The 19,483-nt window shown below is 43.4% G+C and overlaps 2 protein-coding genes across 9 annotated transcripts in view; one reads left to right on the plus strand and one right to left on the minus strand.

Moving 5' to 3' along the window:
- Positions 1-16,046, plus strand: part of CCDC146 (coiled-coil domain containing 146) — a 120,228-nt gene extending 104,182 nt beyond the window's left edge. For both annotated transcript variants that reach the window (XM_055300802.1, XM_055300803.1), the window contains 8 exons: positions 1,190-1,278; positions 1,374-1,538; positions 3,340-3,564; positions 5,319-5,547; positions 10,114-10,242; positions 10,760-10,897; positions 14,025-14,273; positions 15,546-16,046. In XM_055300802.1, the coding sequence (XP_055156777.1) occupies positions 1,190-1,278; positions 1,374-1,538; positions 3,340-3,564; positions 5,319-5,547; positions 10,114-10,242; positions 10,760-10,897; positions 14,025-14,273; positions 15,546-15,746 (1,425 nt within the window). In that variant the 3' untranslated portion in view covers positions 15,747-16,046. The remainder of the gene's footprint in view (positions 1-1,189; positions 1,279-1,373; positions 1,539-3,339; positions 3,565-5,318; positions 5,548-10,113; positions 10,243-10,759; positions 10,898-14,024; positions 14,274-15,545) is intronic.
- A 1,996-nt stretch (positions 16,047-18,042) lies between these two features.
- GSAP (gamma-secretase activating protein) overlaps positions 18,043-19,483 on the minus strand; it is a 125,283-nt gene continuing 123,842 nt past the window's right edge. For 6 of the 7 annotated variants that reach the window (XM_055300963.1, XM_055300965.1, XM_055300959.1 and 3 more), the window contains 2 exons: positions 19,208-19,307; positions 18,043-18,795 (listed from right to left, as the gene is read on the minus strand). In XM_055300963.1, the coding sequence (XP_055156938.1) occupies positions 18,704-18,795; positions 19,208-19,307 (192 nt within the window). In that variant the 3' untranslated portion in view covers positions 18,043-18,703. The remainder of the gene's footprint in view (positions 18,796-19,207; positions 19,308-19,483) is intronic. The other variant, XM_055300960.1, reaches the window with a different exon arrangement.

Raw genomic sequence — 19,483 nt, forward strand, 5'->3', positions numbered from 1 at the left:
TGCCTGCTGTCCCTCCCAAGGCCATCAGGCCAGCATTGTTTAGCCCGATGCTAGGATGCCCTTAGTTACTGCTCCAAATCCCTGACTTTACTGGGCTCCCAGCAAAGTACCGGAGTTGACCCAGGGCAGCATCCCAAACCAAAAGAACAATGAAACCAATGGCAAAAAAAATGACTGTGCTGTCATGCCAGCTAAAATCATTTATTCCATGAAAGGATTATGTTCAGAGGTTTCCTGTTGAAAATGAATGTAATGTATTACTAAAAGAGAATTCCTGAATTTAGCGTGGGACCCAGATGTTGGCTGTTTCCGAGGGCAAACTTTGTTCTTTTTTTTTTTTTTAAAGATTTTATTTATTTATTCATGAGAGACACAGAGAGGGAGAGAGAGAGAGGCAGAGACACAGGCAGAGGGAGAAGCAGGCTCCATGCAGGAAGCCCAATGCGGGATTCAATCCCGGGACTTCAGGATCAGGCCCTGGGCTGAAGGCAGGTGCTAAACCACTGAGCCACCCAGGGATCTGGCAAACTTTGTTCTGAGCAAGCATTTACACGGGGTAGCATTTCTTCTTGGAAAAGCACCTTAAAATCATGGTTTTGGGGGTGCTGGGTGGCTCAGTGGTTGATCGCCTGCCTTTGTCTCAGGTCGTGATCCCGGGGTCCTGGGATCGAGGCCCGCATCGGGCTTCCTGCAGGGAGCCTATTTCTCCCCCTGTCTGTGTCTCTGCCTCTCTCTATCTCTCATGAATAAATAAATAAATTCTTTAAAAAAAAAAAATCACGCCTTCGGCCTCTCACAAAATATCACAATAGCATCTGTCAAAACTAACTACAAATCCCCTTTCCTCAGCTATCCTCCACAGATTCCTCACTTACCCAGCCCATCTGTGCCATCCACACTCACTCCTAGGCTCTCTGAAAAGTTCCCCAAACTTTTCCTCAAAGCCAGCCTGTACAGGCTCTTTTCTGTCCCTTTTTCTTGTTCTTTCTTGTCCTTAATTCAGTTTAGCTGGGCAGACAGCTTCCAGATCTCCCTTACAGTTTCCCCTCAACTGTACAACTCAGCTGGCTAAGACCGACTTCTCCTTACTGGACAGGAATGAGCTAGGGTGAAGCTGGGAGTATCCATATGTTGATGGTGGTGGGCTTTTCTTTCTTTTTTAATTTCACACTTAATTTTCATATTTCAGCAAAAATATACCAACATTGTTAAGGAGATCAAAACAAAGGATCTTGAAATCAGGATACACAAGAAGAAAAAACGTGAAATTCATCGCAGGTAAAAGAATTACATGATGATCTATCTTGTTAGGTGGGGAAAAATGGATTTTATTTCACAAGTTTTAAAAAAAACAAACCCTCATGTTTCCACAGACTCAAAGAGTTTGCTAAATTGTATGACACTATTCGAAATGAAAGAAACAAATTTGTTAACTTACTTCACAAAGCTCACCAGAAAGTAAATGAGATAAAAGAAAGGCATAAAATGTTGTTAAACGAACTGGAAATTTTAAGAAATAGTGCAGTTACTCAAGAAAGGTAAGTGTAATAATAATTATTGTCTTTTCAAAAGTTTCTCTTCTGATTCATTGAACTCTAAAATACCTGGGAATAGTAAAGTAGAAGATATTCATATTACAAAGCTGGAAGAGCCCTTGCTCAAAGATGCTTCACAAATGACACTCTAAGCGTCTGAATGCGAGTCTGTATGCTTCCACTGTTGGATAGCCATATTTTTAAGTGAATAAAAAACCATGTTTGTATACTATTTTCATTTACTGAATTAGAAAGAAAAGCACAAATTTGATCACTTTGCATTTAAAGTTGGAAGACAATCAAAATGTTTATTAGCCAGCACCCCCTGGTTATAGATTTGAAGCATCTACTATGCTTGTAGGAGGCTGTACAGCAGAGTGGTTAAGAGAGGTAGCTTTCTAGACTCAAATCCCAGCCCTGCAGCTGACTGGCTGCATGCCCTTGGGCAAGCTAACTTACCTCTCTGGGCTCGCTTTTCTTATCCATAAAAATAGTCCTTATTTGGGGCATCTGGGTGGCTCAGTCCAATAAAGGTCTAACTTTGGCTCAGGTCGTGACCTCAGGGTTCTGAGCCCTGCATGGGACTCCAAGCTCTGCCCTCAGCAGGGAGTCTACTTGACCCTCTCCCTCTCCCCTTGCTCGTGCTCTCTCTCTCAAATAAATTACTGCAGTAGCCCCTCTTATCTACGAGGGATACATTCAAGACCCCCAGTGGCTGCCTGAAGCCACAGATACTACTGAACCCTAAATATTCTATGGGTTAGTCTATTTAGTCTAGTGGACGAGGAATTCTTCCGGCGGGTGCGTGCACTCTGCTATGTCATCAGTGGCCAGGACCAGCGCAAGGAAGAGGGCATGCGGGCCGTCCTGGATGCACTGCTCGCGGGCAAGCAGCAGTGGGACCGTGACCTCCAGGTGACCCTGATCCCCGCCTTCGATTCAGTGGCAATGCACGAGTGGTACGAGGAGACGCATGCTCGGGACCAGGCGCTGGGCATCACCGTGCTGGGCAGCAATAGCACCGTGTCCATGCAGGACGAGGCCTTCCCCGCCTGCAAGGTGGAGTTCTAGCTCCGTCCCCAACACCCACCCCCTCAGCCCGGAATCTGCCACTGTCCCGAGATTCCCCTGCATCAGAAATAAACCAGGTACTCCACTCGGAAAAAAAAAAAAAAAGGTTTCCCCCCATACATACATACCTATGATAAAATTTAACCTATAAATCAGGCATAGTAAGAGGTTAATAATAACTACTAATAGTTAGTAGTTATTACTATACAGTTAACTCTTGAACAACACAGGGGTCACAGGGGGCCAATCCCTGTAGAGCACTTAACTACTAATAACCTACTGCTGACCAGGCACCAGTTAATTAGCAAATATTTGGCTGTTATATGTATCGTATGCTGTATTCTTACAACAAAGTAGGCTAGAGAAAAGTTAAGATGATCATAAAAAAAAATAGTTTACAGCACTGTGCCGTATTTGTCCCAAAAAAATCACATTATAGGTGGACCCATGCAGTTCAAACCTGCGTCACTCAAGGGCCAGCTGTACTGGAATTCGTTATGTCAATGTGGTCTCTCTTCCTGTCCCTCAAAGTATCTTCACGTACTGTACTCACCCTTCTTGGGGTGCTGGGAGGTGACAAACGCCCAGGTCCCTGCGCAGACTATGTACTACTCCTGTCGTTCCGAGGGACAGACTACAGCCCCAGAGACTTTGATACTTTCTGAAGTCTTCATTATTTTTAAAGTAATCAAAGGAAACGATCATCTTCCCCGTTTTCCCATTATTTTTAAAGGAAGCTCCAAAATTCCATGCTGAAACATGCCAACAATGTTACCATCCGTGAAAGCATGCAAAATGACGTGCACAAAATTGTAGCAAAACTCCAGGAAATGAAAGAGAAGAAGGAAGCCCAGCTGAATAACATCGACCGGCTGGCCAGTGTGATCACCACCGTCGAGGAGGAGATGGTGCAGCTGTGCAAGAAGTACGAGAAAGCCGTTCAGCGTCGAAATGAAAGGTAAAAACCAGGAACCCGAGGGAACCCTGGGTGGCTCAGCGGTTTAGCGCCTGCCTTTGGCCTAGGGCATGATCCTGGAGTCCCAGGATCAAGTCTCCCGTCGGGCCCCCGGTAGGGAGCCTGCTTCCCCCTCCTCCTGTATCTCTGCCTCTCTGCCTCTCTCTATCACGAATAAATAAATCTTAAAAAAAAAAAAAAAAACAACCAGGAACCTCATGTGAGCAATGAAACCCAGAGATCCCACTTAGACAGGTTGCCCCTTTTCCTCTCTAGACTTGATGGTGGGTAGTGGGGGGCATTTGACATTTGGGGTTCACTCTCCTCTTGTGGGGGTGCAGTGGGGGGGGGTGAGCTGCATGTGTGGCCTGAAAATAAGAAGTTGTTCTTTTAAGAGAGAGACAGGCAAGAGTAGGCTTTAGGTGGGTGTAGGTGGCTCGCTCAAAGATCAGGGGTCTTCCCCAAGCTACCCTTCAGGCTGCCCCTGATACCAGCAAGTTATTTCAGTATAATCGACACAAATAAGTCTTCGGATCTTGTAACCACCTTTGTGACAGGTTTGGTCCTAGTATGATACTTGTCAAGTCATTCTCCCAATTCGCTTTCTCAGCAGGTAAGACTCTCCGAAGAGCATTATGTCTTGCAGGCTACGGTTATGTTACTAAGTGACTGCTGTAGCGGGGTTCCCAAGCTGCCTGAGCTACGGGGAGCTGTAAGTGAGAGTGTAGGGATTGCTTCTGGCCTCATCGTGGCTTGACTGTGGGCTGCTCCACGTGAAGCCACATTCTAAGCATTGGACCCTACAAGCACAGAAAGGTGGTAAAGCATTGCTCCTGGCTTCTGTTGTCAGGAGAAATGAGAGGATCCCCAGAAGAGCCACTAAAATAGCAGATGAAATATAATAATCTTAACATTAAGATTAAGCAAATCCAATTATGTGTCCACACACTATAAGGGAAGAGAGAGAGAAAGAGATAAAAGCAACTAAAGATGAACTCTGGGATAACGGCTATGCAGAGTGTGGGAAGAGCTTCAGGGTGCGAAGGACACTACTTTTTCAAACTACTGGCAGGTGTTTTCTCTGAGAGGGAAAAAAAGTGCTCTTATTTGGCTCCCGGCACAAAACAAATTATTTAGGCAGTGTGTTTCCCAGGCCCTGGTCAGACCTGTAGGGCTGGAATTGGAAAATTCTTACTTTGTTTCTTTCCCACATTCTCCTCACATGGAGGGGTCTTTCCCCTGGAGTGATTACAAAGGACAGAGCTTTGCCTGTTTAGGGGAAAATCTGCATCAAAAATATTCAACTTAAAAAAAAAAAAAAAAACCCTAATAGGCCTGGCAAGTTCCATAGAATCACTGCAGAAACACATTCCCTGGCCCCTGCCTGGGTGCTTCTGGCCAGACCTCAGTTGGCAAGCCTGGCCCAAGAAACGGGTCTGCAGAAAATCAGATTATGGGGTCACTTCATTCATGCATGGGGAATGACATTTTTTTCCCACCCTCAGAAAGCCTTTGGGACTTGCAGAGATACCAACTGCATGATCAGCTCAGAGCAGAGACGCTAAACAACCCTCCCTCTCGTATCCCCAGGAAAACTTAAAGTGTTTAACTAGAGAGCAGACAGTAAATATCTATTGTCTTCTGGAATTCCGTAATGTTGATGTGTATTTTGTGCCCAAATCCAGAGGGAATTACCATAAGTAGTAAAAAAGTGGTCTCAACTTCCTCTTAGCCTCTGCCTCTCCTTTTGACCATAGTGGTGTTCAGCTGATACAGCGAGAAGAGGAGGTGTGCATCTTTTATGAAAAAATAAATATCCAAGAGAAGATGAAACTAAATGGAGAAATTGAAATACACGTCCTGGAAGAAAAGATCCGATTCCTGAAACTGAAGATTGCTGAGAAACAAAGACAAATTCACGTGACCCAGAAATTATTGCCAACCAAGAGGGCCCTGGATGCTGACTTAGCAGTGCTGCAAATTCAGGTGGGGGAAACATTCATCAGACGCTTCCTGGGGCCATTTGCCTCCCCTCCCTTTATTAGTTTGAAGATCATATCAAGTTCTTACATGTAAACTGAGCCAGGCCCTTCCTGGTACCTGTACAAACCCATGAGTTACGTGTCTTCTTTAAAAGTGCCTCTGCTCCAGGGCACCTGGGTGACTCAGTCGGTTGAGCATCATACTCTTGATTTGGGCTCAAGTTATGATTTCAAGGTCATGAGGTCAAGCCCCACCTAGGGCTCTGCGCTCAGTGGGAGTCTACCTGAGATTCTTTCTCTCTCTGCCCCTCCCCCCCCCAGCTTGCTCTCTCTAAATAGATAAATTTTTTAAAAAATGCTGCTGCTCCAGGTGGAATTTATGTTTCAGGAATGCAGGCTACAGATGGTGCCCCATGAAGCATTTTCTGCCTTCCTTGGAATTTAAGCCCTCCCCAATCTCAGCACTAGCTTCCTTATAGCTCAAAACTTAACGAGTCCAGGCCTTCACTGCCACCAGCATAACTATGTTTTTCGTGCTTGCTAGAAAGATCTTGGAGACCATCTCGTTCTCTCATTTTTAGAACTCCTAACCTTAGAAGCCGAGATTGCTGTTTGTTAATTAGCAATCACATATAATTAGACTCCTTATTAATCCCTGTAGTTTCCCTGTCATTGAATAGCCCGGTCTCTGACACAGTCTTTTTAAATGTAGAATAAAGCCAAACAATTTAAACATGAAATAATAAATAAATACATACACATATACATAAAAAATTATGAACACGAAACTACTTTCTTCACATGTAATTGTTTTTTTCTTAATGAAAATAGAAGAAAAAAATTAAATAAAGATTTGTGTCTTACACTTTTTTCCATTGACTCAATGTAGCAGGAGCAAATTTTAACCTATAGTGTGTTTTCTAAAATGTCAGATTTGTTTTCAGGTTTTTTTCCTGATGATAAAATTAAAACATGTTCAGTTAATAAAGTTTTGAAAAAATACAAGCATTTAAAAAAATAAAATTCTATTCCTGTGATACAATCACTATTAAAATTATCAAAAATCTGGCAGAGACCCTTCCGGTCTTTTTCAAGATTTATAAGTAAACGGTTTTCATTAGCTCATGTGTAGACAGTTTTGAGTCCTGGTTTTGTTTTTTGTTTTTTTGTTTTTTTTTTTCCATTTAATCTGTCATGGGATTTTCATGACTATGGAACCAGATAATGGGTCCACTTTCATATTTTATGCCATTTGAGTGTGTAAATGTTTTATCAGTGATCTTTCATTGTGCATAAATGTACCAAGGTTCTAATTCCAGTGTGTGTTTGTTTTTTAAGATTTTATTTATCTATTCATGAGAGACACACAAAGAGAGAGAGAGAGAGGTAGAGACACAGGCAGAGGGAGAAGCAGGCCCCATGCAGGGAGCCTGATGCAGGACTCGATCCTGGGGCTCCAGGATCAGGCCCTGGGCTGAAGGCTACACTAAACCGCTGAGCCACCCGGGCTGCCCCATGTATGTTTGTTTTTAGCCATAAGTTCTCCTAATCACCTCTTTCATAAGTGTAGCCTGATGTTGATGGGTTGGCTGGCACTCCCAGGAGTCCCTCAGGTCTCCAAGGTCACCTCCCCAGGATTCCCGTGGGTCTGACTCCTACTATCAATGAGTGGTTCATATGAAGGACAGCCCCCCCCCCCCACAACTGGCACACACACTTTCTGGTTCACTTCTATGCCCCATCAATGCAGATTCAGGACCAGCTCCTTCTTCAGCCTACCTGCACAGAACCATTCATGCAAGACCTTAGTGAACTGATTGACAATTTGGGGCAACAGCATGATGGGGTACATTACAGAAATGTGAAGAACCTCAAATTCAGTATCAGATACCCATACCCGCAGAGCCCTACGGGCGGCCACCCCATCACTGCTAACAGTGTCCACGTGTGTTGACCCATGCAGCACCCTAGCCTGGCTCCATTTCACCTGCTTGCCTTTCCACCTTTCGTCCTCTTCTCTCCGCAGCCCCACCACCCCACAGTGTCCCCCAGGCACTCCACACTTGTCTCGATTTTGTAGAATAATTTGTCTCTCTCCAGCTCCTTCCCAAAACAGAGCCTCAGGGCCATCTGTGCCCATTCTACACTATCAAGATGCCCAGCAGAACAAAAGGACTCTAAATTCATTAAGATCCACAAGAGAAAACTTCTCTCCCTGTTGTGCAGGCACTTTGTGTGTGTTCATTGCAAATCAGGGCTTCCAGTCAATGGATAAAATTCATTGTTCTTAAAACATATGCACTTGGCATTTCATTATACAAAACCAGGTATCTGGTGTGAAATATGAGCTTAGTTGACCCAAGAGGAAACTACTGAAGCGTTTATGTCTGATCTGAGCCTTTTCCATTCTCACTGCGTACGAATTGAGACATATGGACTAGGGGTTAGCATCAGTTACCTGTCCTGCCAGAGTCAGTTCTAAGCTTAAGAACTGTTGAAATTTCCTATCAGGGCACCTGGCTGGCTCCACTGTTGAGCATCTGCCTTCAGCCCAGGGCGTGATCCCGGGGTCCTGGGATCAAGTCCCACATCGGGCTCCCTGCAGGGAGCCTGCTTCCCCCTCTGCCTATGAACCTGCTTCTCTCTGTGTCTGTCATGAATAAATAAATAAATAAATCTCAAAAAAAAATAGTTTCCTATTAGTCTTCAAGCTGCACTTGTCTACTCAGCACAAATCACATGGGCCCTTTGAAGGACATGATGTAAAATTTGCCTTAGGCAAATCATTTTTGTACCCTGTTGGAGCCCTGTCACATCCTGTTATTTGTTACAGCTGCAGCGTCTTGTGTTTTTTTTCCCAAAGTCTTCCCAGTTTTTGCATCATTTCCAGAATTCCCTTAAGGTTTGCATTTCCTCAGTTGTTTGAAACAATTTTTAATTGTCTCACAATGTAATCCAAGGATGATCATGAGTCACATTTTCCTGGTGCCTATAATAATAGCTCCTTTTTAGGGATCTTGGAAGTTACGTGAACTATTTTAGGACACCGCACTATTTTATATAGAAAAAGTAAACATGGGGATTAAGGAGGGCACTTGTTGTTCAACTGAGTGGTGTATGTAAGTGTTGAATCACCAAATTCTACACCTGAAACTAATATCGCACTGTGTGTTAACTAACTGGAATTTAAATAAAAATTTAAAAAAAAAAGAAAAAGTATATGGTTTTTCCTCAACGACCCATAGGAAAATAAGGTCAATCAAGGTACTATTTTGATAAGCAAGCACCATATTTTTGTTCCTTATTTTATTTCCTAATTAAGAAACGAAAATGTGAAGCATTGTTAATAATAAATGGCATAATTATGTATTTACGCTTGGTTATGTATATATGTATACTTTAAATCCATATTGAGGGCAACTAAGGAATGTTGAGAGAGAGGGATAAAAAAGGAAAAAATAAATTATTATGTCACCATTTAAAATTCTTTTTGTGAGGAGGAGGAGGTAAATACATGAATTAAAAATTAAATTCTACCCCCATCACCCTAGAATATGTTGTAAAGTACTTGAGATGTGTTATCTCATTTAGTGAATCAACTGCATTAGATTGGGCCTTATCTTCCCATTTGACAGTTGAAGCGACTAAGTTTTTTTTTTTTTTTTTAAGATTTTATATATTTCTTTGAGAGAGGAGCATGTGCATGAGCAGGGGGAAGGGGCAGAGGGAGAGGCACAGGCTCCCTGCTGAGTAGGAAGCCCCATGTGGGGCTTGACCCAGGACCCTGTGACCATGACCTGAGCTGAAGGCAGACACTTAACCGACTGAGCCACCTAAGACAACTAAGGTTTAGAGATGATAAATGATTTGCCTAAGATTCTACAGGTTTTCAGTAAAAAAGTTGAAAGTGATGACTCTTGGTTTTCACTACGTTCCACATCTCTCCCCATGAAGTGAGGCTGAGTGTGACTGCCCCTTCTGCTTGGGAGTTGGCATATTTCTTCACCTACCGCCAAAGTCTCATTGATTCAACCAATATAGTTGATCTGTGAAACACTACCTTGGTTGGTTAGCAAAAAAAATATAGTTCAGTAGTTCCTTGCAGACCGTACACCAGATTGACCCAATAATTGAGAACTTTGTTCTTCTGGAAGCCATTAAACCTATTCCAACAAAGAGTTTTAAGCTGGAGTCTAGTGTGTCACCAGCCTTGTACATTGTCTACTTTGACCTCCGTAACAACCTAAAATAAAGAGGTCAGGTCTGTACAGTCTGAGCGCTGCAACCACACAGCATCCCACCGGCGGAACACGGAGAGCTGGTGGTAAAATCAGCTTTTTCTCTGATGACCCGGATCTCGGCCTTGCTGCAGAGAGCAGTCCTGGGCATCATCTTCACGGGACACGGTGCTCGACCCCGGGTCCCCGCGGCTGGGATGGTGACAGTCCTCCTCTTTCCCATTGCCCCGGACAGATCCTACCGAAAGATTTTAAAGACCTTGGGCTATGTGATTTTAAAATTTACTGAGCAGGAGAGTTAGTTTTGAAGTTAATGTTTCTTGTTTAAATAGTTTTCACAGTGCACAGAGAGAATAAAGGACCTGGAGAAACAATTTATAAATCCGGATGGTGAGAACAGAATCCGCTTCATTCCAGGGAAGGATATGACCCAAGAAGAAATGATAAAAAAACTAGATGCGGTAAGTGGTCTTCCTCAGAATGGTGTCCGTCAGCGCCCAGCTACGTGTGGTGCTGTCCCAGCTTCTGCAGGCAGACTTGTCCCCCATCCCTCACTGTCCTAGCCACTAATCCAGTCCTTTCCTTGTAATTCAGTAGCTAAACCTAAGCTTGTTTCTAGTGTTTGCCAAAAAGAAGTAAAATCTGAGTGGTTTCAAGATGCCCACTTTTGTCTCAGAGCCCAAAGGACAGTTTTGGCATCTTCAGTGGATGAATGTGAGGAGTGGCAACATGGAAGCTGGCTGGCCTTAGAGGGACGCCCTCTACCAGGGGAGGAAGACCTCCCAAAGCTATCCGGAGGGGGGCGGGGGCAAGGGAAGTCTTGACCTAGGCCGGTGCTAAAGACTTTCCTGCAGCCATCTTGGCAACTGTATAAAAGGAATCTGTCCCCATTAAGGGGGAGAAACAGTGCTCTAATTAAGAAAGATTTTGACTTGCATGACTTTTTTTCCTTTTTATTGAAATTGTTTTCAACTGTAGCTGGAACTACAGCTGGCCCAGAAGGAGGAGAAGTTACTGGAGAAGGACTTTATCTATGAACAGGTGTCTCGGCTCACAGACAGGCTCTGCAGCAAAACTCAGGCCTACAAGCAGGACACGCTGCTCTTAGCCAAAAAGGTCTGCCCTGCCTTGTCCCTTATCCTATACCCCTCTCATTTCCCGCCGACTGCGTTATTCATTGACAGAAGCACTGGAGAGATTAGGTTTTACGACTAGAGAAACAAAGATGTAAAATTTAAAATGTAAAGGTGAATCTTAAAAAATTGTCCAGAGTCGGTTTCAATCTTGCTCCCTGAGTGGATTCACTTTATACTGGGCAGACTTAAGCTTTTCGATGACAGTTTACAAGTTTCACATATTCAAAATATGGAAATTGTCACCCTTATATTTCATGTGCCAAGTTGAATCCTCTCTAGTTCCTTGTGATCAGAAGGCCTCACTTAGCCAGCAGGTGTCATGGAAGGGGCCCCAATCCAGAACCCAGCCAGAACCCAGAAACGGCCAGGAACCATGACAAGAGAACAGCAATCACACGACACCCATGCCTAATAGTCTTGGGGGGCAGCCACTGCCGGGGCCCCACTAGCAAGGCGACACCTTGAATGTGGAGCTTCCCAATTTCAGACGTTTAAAATCTGAGGCCTGCTACTTCAGAGCAACCCGTCAGGCTGGTGCTAGAGCGTGGGGAAAGGGGCAGCCGGCAGGAGGGGGGCTCGGGGAGGCAGGGGAGGCAGGGCCTCTGCACAGGGCCGTCTGGGTCCCCTGCTTGCTGGGCCTCCTGGCCCCCTGGAGCATCCTGCCATGATGGCACGGGGATTTTAATTTCCCCAAAGCTGGTGTGCGCTAAGCTCAAGAAGAAAACAATCTGTTGAATGAACAGTCAGTCCCATCCCAGAAACACTTGGGTGCACTAAAGAAACAAAATCATTATAAATCTCAAGGATCCTTTGCCGTTTTCCTTTAGCTTTTACCCGGCTGCTCTGAGGACTTCCACTAGCACACTGAGCCCCCAGTCCCAGGACTCCTGCGTAGGTCACAACTTTACTCCAGAAATAGGAGATGTTAAGACTTCTTTAGTCTTATGAACTTGCCTGAATTAGCATTTCTCTAATTTTCTCTAAATGTTGTTTCTCTAAATGTTGCCTTCCTTCCTTTTGCAAAATGAACTTCCCTCTCTTTAGGGGAAGTCCTTCGTTTTCACCCAGGGCTGGCTGGTCAACAGAGTCTGGAAGTCAACCGAAAGGCTAGAGAAATGCGAATGGTGGCGACTGTTACCTGGGAGGCTTCCGTCAGAGGAGTCCTAGCCTAGTGGTTGATCTCCCCGCCTTTCCCCACCTTTAGTGTTCTCTCCCTGTTTTGTTTTTGTTTTTTCATTCAACATTATGACCTCTTCACAGTAGGCAGAACTAGGGGTAGAATGGTTCAGATCCCAGGTCTGGGACTTAGCGATACTAGCGAGTGACCTTGAGAAGGACACAGAGAGGATTTTTTAATGACCAAGTCTTCTAATCTGTGACAGGGATGTGACATCAGCTTAAGTTGTTTTAAGCATTCACTAGGTAAGAAGTGGCCTAGCCCCTTGTGGGGACTCAACAAGAATGCAGATCTCCAGCCTCTCATCTTTCCTAGAAGCAAATGGCTCCTCTTGCAAGTTTTCCCAAATGAACAGAAAATGGGAAGTCCCAGGGTGCCTGGGTTAAGCATCCGACTCTTGATTTTTGGCTCAGGTTATGATCCCGGGGTTGTGAGATTGAGGTCCTTTCCCCATGCTGGGCTCCACACTGGGCACCGAGCCTACCAAAGATTCTCTCTCTCCCTCTCCCCCTACCCCACCATCTTAAAAAGAAAAAAGAAAAAAAGCGGGGGGTGGTGGGGGTGGGGGTGGGAGGCAGGGGGATTCCCAGCCAAAGACTTAGAGCAGCCCAGAAGCCCAGAATGATACTATCCTTCTTTGGAGGAGAAAAGGTCGGCCGGTTACGTATACATACACATAACACTCGGGTGTGCCCTAACTGATGAATCCATGAAATTTAAGATAATGACTTACCACTGAAGCTTTAAAAGGTGGTTGTTTTTATTCAATGTATGCTTCCTAAAAATCGCTGCGGTGTAGAACAGTTTTTGAAGCATATATTCCCTGTTCCTTTAAAGAGACAGTGTGTATATAATAATCAGTCATTATATTTTCAGAGAAAGGCAAATCACTGGCAGCAACATTGCCCTAAACCCAGGCCCACATAGGCCAGTGTACGCTATTAGGAGACGAAGGTGTTTCAAGGTCAGGTGTAGTTTTTGGAAGCTCACATTCATGTCTCAGTGTACCCTGGCTCAAAAGGCTGGAGGATTAAGATAGAATTCGTTAATTCCTTCATTCAACAAATATTGTTTTAATCGTGCTATGTTCTACTTAGCCCGATCTTTTAAGTCTTTGATGATAACCACCTGATGTGAAATGGTAAACATACGTGTAGAACAAGGAACATTTCATTTCAAATGATTGACCAGATTTTCCCCGGTTCAGTTCATGCTTGCTCATGACCTAATAAAGATGCATCCCAGGAATTATGATCAATAGTGCAACCACAATGAGGTACGATATTTTCCATTAAAAATCACTTCAGATGCGGGACCTCTGCATAGGTGATGAGTATTTTTTTTTAAGATTTTATTTATTCATGAGACACAGAGAGAGAGGCAGAGACATAGGCAGAGGGAGAAGCAGGCTCCACACAGGGACCCTGATGTGGGATCGATCCCGGGTCTCCAGGACCAGGCCCTGGGCCGAAGGTGGTGCTAAACCACTGAGCCCCCTGGGCTGCCCAATGATGACGAGTATTTTTTAAGCATAGTTTTTGTTCTACCAGATTTTTTTCCGCTGGATAAGTGACAAATTAAAAACATGGCAATCTTAGGCCAGAACTTAGACATCAAAAATATCCTGTCCTTTTCTCCTCCTCACCTCTTAAAGGGACTATTCCCCTCAATGTTATCTATCCACTTGGAACTCCATAGCTCAATGAACAGATGTGTTTTTCTCCTTACTTACACAGCCAGGGAATTGGGCTCAATCTCTGAGATCTCTTCTAGTTCTTATTTTCTCTAAATTCCCACTTAGGCTCTCCCTCCTTCAGGCAAGAATGCCCCCCGCCCCCACGCCCCACCATTCTAGACAGCTCTCAGCCTGCCATTTTCTTGACTCTTCATGGAATATATATAGTCTAAGCCTTGGGCTCTTTCATTCTAGATGAATGGCTACCGGAAGAAGATCAAAGATGCTACGGAACAGATGATGGCTCTTGTTGCTGAGCTGTCCATGAAGCAAGCTCTGGCCATTGAACTCCAAAAGGAAGTCAGGGAGAAAGAAGACTTCATTTTCTCTTGCAATTCCAGGATAGAAAAGGGCCTGCCACTCAATAAAGACATCGAGACAGAATGGTTGAAGATACTTCGAGATGAAGAAATGTATGCCTTGGCCGTCGCTGAGAAGTCTCGGGTGAGCTTGGTCTTCTGTGTTGCATTTGTAAAGTGTGCTAGGAAGGGCTGTGTTCTGGGATTTGGGTCCAAAATGTATGAAAAATGTCCCACTCTACCACACACTTAGTTCTGACGATCATTAGAAAGGAGTTCTAAGAGAGGATGTAGACAGGGCAAAATAAAGTCCAAAGTGCATGATATTCTCCAGAAAATGCTCACCGAGCGCTCACAGCCCTTCATCGTGGCCTGTGTGGCTGAACACCATGGACTCCCGTTGGCAGGACAGCGGCCAGGCTGGCACTGGTTCTGTCCAACGGTCTTCAGTCTCTGTCCTTGCTTGCGTCCCTCCTCAGCCCACACCTGGCTACTGGGGCCACTGGAGCACATTGTGAGGCCTCCAGCCTCTTCTGCTTCGTGTGCGTCATAGGCCTCAAGGTCACAGCTTCTTCTCCTGCTACGGGCCCCAATCTAGGCCTAACACAGACTGCCCCACCCTTCAGAGGCCCAGTCCTGCCCACCCCATGATGTTCTTACAATGGAATTAGGCATTTTCTTAAGACCACATCCTGGGAACCTACGGCTCACTCTCAGACTGTCAAGTAAATACCTCCCCCAAAGGATCGCTCTTCACCCCAACCCAAGAAAACATGCTTTCCAAATATGTGCTAGGAATACCTGAAAGTAGGGTCGGGTTTATAATTCCCACAGTGCCTGAAGCTTTGCTTTTGAGGGCATTCTGATTTTACTTGTCCCTGCTGTCATTTACCTGTCTCCATTGCTTAGAGTGCTTTTTAACGCTAGAAGAAATTCCTCTATTCTCCAGAAGCACAGGCACAATTCTGAGGACCTGGAGGATCAAAGCAAGCTGCTCACCACTTCTCTCCTCTGGTTCTATTTTATCCTTATTTTCTCCTTTGTAACATTTGCTCACCGATGACTTACTCCAGCCTTTTTCAAAAATATGGAAATAATTAGTGCTTGATGAAAGATATTGAAGTTGAAATACAGTGAATTTAGGACCCACTAGCCAGTCTATGATAAACCCCACAATTCCAGGAACAGAGTGATGCATGAGCAACAAGGGTCATGCCGATGAGACACAGTGTGTGGTGTGTGTGTATATGTGTGTGTGTTTAGTGACTCCACCCTCATACCCTCCCATCCCTGGGGGAAAATACCAGCCAGCACAGCCTAAGGCTGCTCAGATGCAGCTGTGTCTGCTGGGCCCTAAGGATGAAGGGACTTCATTACTGTTTTCAGGAAACTAAAAAGGAAAAATCATTCTTTGCAGGAGTTCTTATCAGACAACCGCCAACTCCCCAACGGTGTTTACACAACTGCAGAGCCACGTCCAAATGCCTACATCCCAGAGGCAGAGGCCGCTCTTCCTTTGCCAAAACCGTATGGCGCTTTGGCTCCTTTCAAGCCTAGTGAACAAGGGGCCAATATGAGGCACATAAGGAAACCTGTTCCAAAGCCGATTGAAATCTGAGCATGTGAACCAATCTGGGCTTCTAAAGGAGACACTTCAGCCACACTTCCTCAGATGCACACCTGGAAAGTATCAGCAGAATAGCTCTAAATTACAGACAAATATGGCATCCCAGTCAACCAACAATGGCAAACAGCACGGATTCCTTTTACACTCATCAGCTACTATATTTTACACGATATTAAGTAAGACATAGAATTTTCCTACAACTATGTCAAAGCATATATCTGTATTCATTTTTTTTCACTCTATATATTGACTTTCAGAACTATATAGTAGTCCAAGTGCTATAAAAATGCAAGAAAAATAAATCAATTTTTACTGAAGTAAAGAAATTGGCAGAGCGGTTTTTGTTTATTAAAGAAAAAAAGCAAACACTATTCAATATACTCCCTTGAAAGAGAAAGATAAAATGTTTGAAAAGGAATGTATCCCAAGTATCACGGGGGTTATAATTCACTTTGTTAAATAGATGCATTTGAAGTTCATGCTGGTAATGTAAATCAAAAAGCTGTGTGGAAGCTTGTCCTTTTTAAAGTTACATAATGATAATTCTTTTTACACTAATCCTTTAGCTGCAAAAATAATTATGCCCTAATTTATCTTTCTTCTAAATCTAGATTTTTTACATTATATACAAACAAGCCTGTGATTAAGTTCTGATTCCAGATTTTTAAAAATTCCAATGAAAACACAGCTTTGCATGTGGCAGAGCTGAAAATGAGGCCAGTTCCACTTATTTCATTACTCTGGTTTTATTACATTTCACCCAAGTACATTTTCCTAATTCTGTTTTTATATTTTCTCATCTATGAAAATACACAAGATTTGAAAACTGATTTTACTTCATTAATATTTCAAACCATACTTCAAACTGCTGTCAGGTATGGATTTTGTGTCATAATTCTGGAAATGAGAAATACTACATTCCTTATTTTTCTTCTTTCTCTAAATGGAAACAAAATCTTTTCCAAGCCCCCATCCTGCCAGAATGGAATTTAATCTCATTCTCAGCCTACAAATCAGTCCTGAATCTAATCTAATTTGGTGGTTTTATAAGGTTTTATAAAGCAAAGTGCCTATGATAATACTGTGTGGTCAACACAAAGAAATACTGCATACTTACAGCTCCTATGTTGTAGGAATTATTAATTGCATTAGTAATCAAAAGAACATACCTGTAGGAACAACTTAAGAATGGAAATACAATTTTTTGACACAAAGGGATGGACGTTTAAATATTATAGCATGTGCTACTGGTTCAGAAGGGGAAGGTGTCACTGTGTGTGGGAATAGCCAGGGATCACGGTCAGAGATGGACTTATTTATCTGGCCCTTAAACATAAATAAGATTTTAATAAGTGGGGAGGGGATTCCAGGTGAGGGAAGTAGCCTAAAGCAAGGCTTGGAAGTAAGACAAAAGGTGCTCAGGGCCAAGAGAACTGGCCTGGCTGAAACAGCGTGTTCATGTTGGGGAAGTGTGTAAGGTTGGGATTTAGGAAACACTGAATGTCAAGGAGTTGGCATCTTATCCGGAAATGAATGGCTATGAGCAGAGTGGTGGCAGGACCAGTATCAATGTGAGTCCGATGACTCAGACTTCAGAATGACACCGAAACAATGCCAAGTATGAAAGGGTAGGGAGGGGAAAATAATGATCTTCCAAGAGAAAGAGTCTAACATGCTGACAGGACTCCAGGATTTGGGGTCTCTGTGACGACTAAATATTTGACCAAAAAGGGAAATTCATAGGAGAAGGCAATTTTTGGAACACAAGTATGATTTTAGAAAAGAAGCTGAATTATTTTACCAGGTAGTGATATTTATAATCATTACGATTTCACAAGTTCACTGTAAGAAACAGTGTAGAGATAGAAAAGCAAAGGGCCTGGCTGACCCCAGGCAAGCAACTATTGTTATTGGTCAGAATTAAGTCATTATAAAAGAGAGAGAAAGGGCACCTGGGTGGCTCAGTGGGATAAGCATCTGCCTTCAGCTCAGGTCATAATCCCGGGGTCCTGGGATGGAGCCCCGCATCGGGCTCCCTGCTCCTCGGGGAGTCTGCTTCTCCTTCTCCCTCTGCCCCTCCCCCCTGCTTGTGTGCTCTCTCTCTTCTCTCTCAAATAAATAAAATCTTTTAAAAAGAGAGGAAAAAAGGGAAGAAAAAAGAAAACTAGGAGAATTAGTTAGATGTCCTGGGGGCCTCTGAGGGAACATGCTCATGAACTCATGATTTCTGGCTGGAATAAAAAGGCTAGGTTCATAAACCAAGAGTCAGGCTAGAACCTTCAGTGTTTTTTTTTTTTTTTTTAATGGCAACATATTACTAAATCAAACTTTTATAAATACAAAAAACTTTAACATATTAAATAAAGTTCCATCTGAACCATCACAAAGACAAAGTCCACTCTCAGAACTGTATGTACACGCTGCTGTATGTTACAAAGCATTCCACACTGGAAATAACAGAGTTGACCTGGTCCAAATTCAGTTCTTTAGAAAGCATCCTCTTTCCAAATACAATTCTTTATGTAACATTTCATTTTTCTACTTGTCATACGTTATCTTCCACGACACATACATCTCGTTTTTGTTTTTCTAAGCACTGTTCCCTGCATTTTTTAAAGCACATTTTATTTCAGGGTACAATACAAACTAGCTGTTGGCCTATGAAATCATTAGGAAGATAAGCCACTGGGTCCTCACTGAGACAGTCCATGCTTCCTAGACTGTTTTGTCTCTCCTCTACACTTGACTGCTTGTCTGCTCTTCAAAACTGGGATGAGGTACAGCAGTTTAGTTCTCTCTGAACAAGTACCAAACTGAAATTCAGATGGTTCAACAATGTATTCTGATTTTGGTTACCAATTTTAAATATTGGTAAAGGAGTCTCAACAGAAGTCAAGGTGATGAGCAAGATTAAAATACTGGAAGCTGATATAATTGCATTTTCTCTTTTATAAGCCTAAAAGCATTGTGGTGTGTTTCAGAGCTGCTTCCTCCACAAATTTTGCATCCACGTTGTCATGTCCTTCAAAAGCATACAGAGCTGGAAGAAATAAAGACAAAAGAGTTACTATGTAGCCATGGTAAAACATTGGGCCTACAGCTCATTGAAATCGTAATTATTTTATATTTGAGTAAAACACGTGACTCTGAAAATGTGTTGTTAAAATTTATTATACGTAAGCCCCAAGAAAGGTCATTCATATCAACCAAATGGCTTTTGAGCCTCTTCAACCCTCTTCAACCCTTCAACCCTAATCACCCCTCATGAGTGATTATTCCTTTGGTAATTTACTCCAGGAACTAAACTGTATGTTACTGATTAAAACCCGCTGCAGTAAGGCCTACTTATGAGTAAGGCGTATTCTGGAAAGAAAGGGGTACGCAGAAACGAATCGGGACTGACGTGTCAAAAGAAAAGCAGGAGAGCCCTGAGGACAGATAAGTGCAATTACCTTGATTGGAAGATTCTATATCTGTCAGTATTTCAATGAAGTAGTTCAGAGGCAGAAACTCCACACTGCCTGGCAACTTGTCAATCATAGAACTCTGAGGCTAAAAGGGAAACCACTTCTGGTATTAGCAGACTCTCCAAAACAAGCACAAACTTTAAAAAGGGGTGGTGGTGGTGGTGGTGGTGGTAAGCACTACAATTGCTGACTCTGTGGCTATGTTGAAATGGGCAAATAGGATCCATACAACATCTGGTGGGCTGTGCTTGCCCACAGACT

This window comes from Nyctereutes procyonoides, unplaced genomic scaffold (genome assembly GCF_905146905.1).
Source record: "Nyctereutes procyonoides isolate TBG_1078 unplaced genomic scaffold, NYPRO_anot_genome, whole genome shotgun sequence".
Taxonomy (NCBI): Eukaryota; Metazoa; Chordata; class Mammalia; order Carnivora; family Canidae; genus Nyctereutes; species Nyctereutes procyonoides.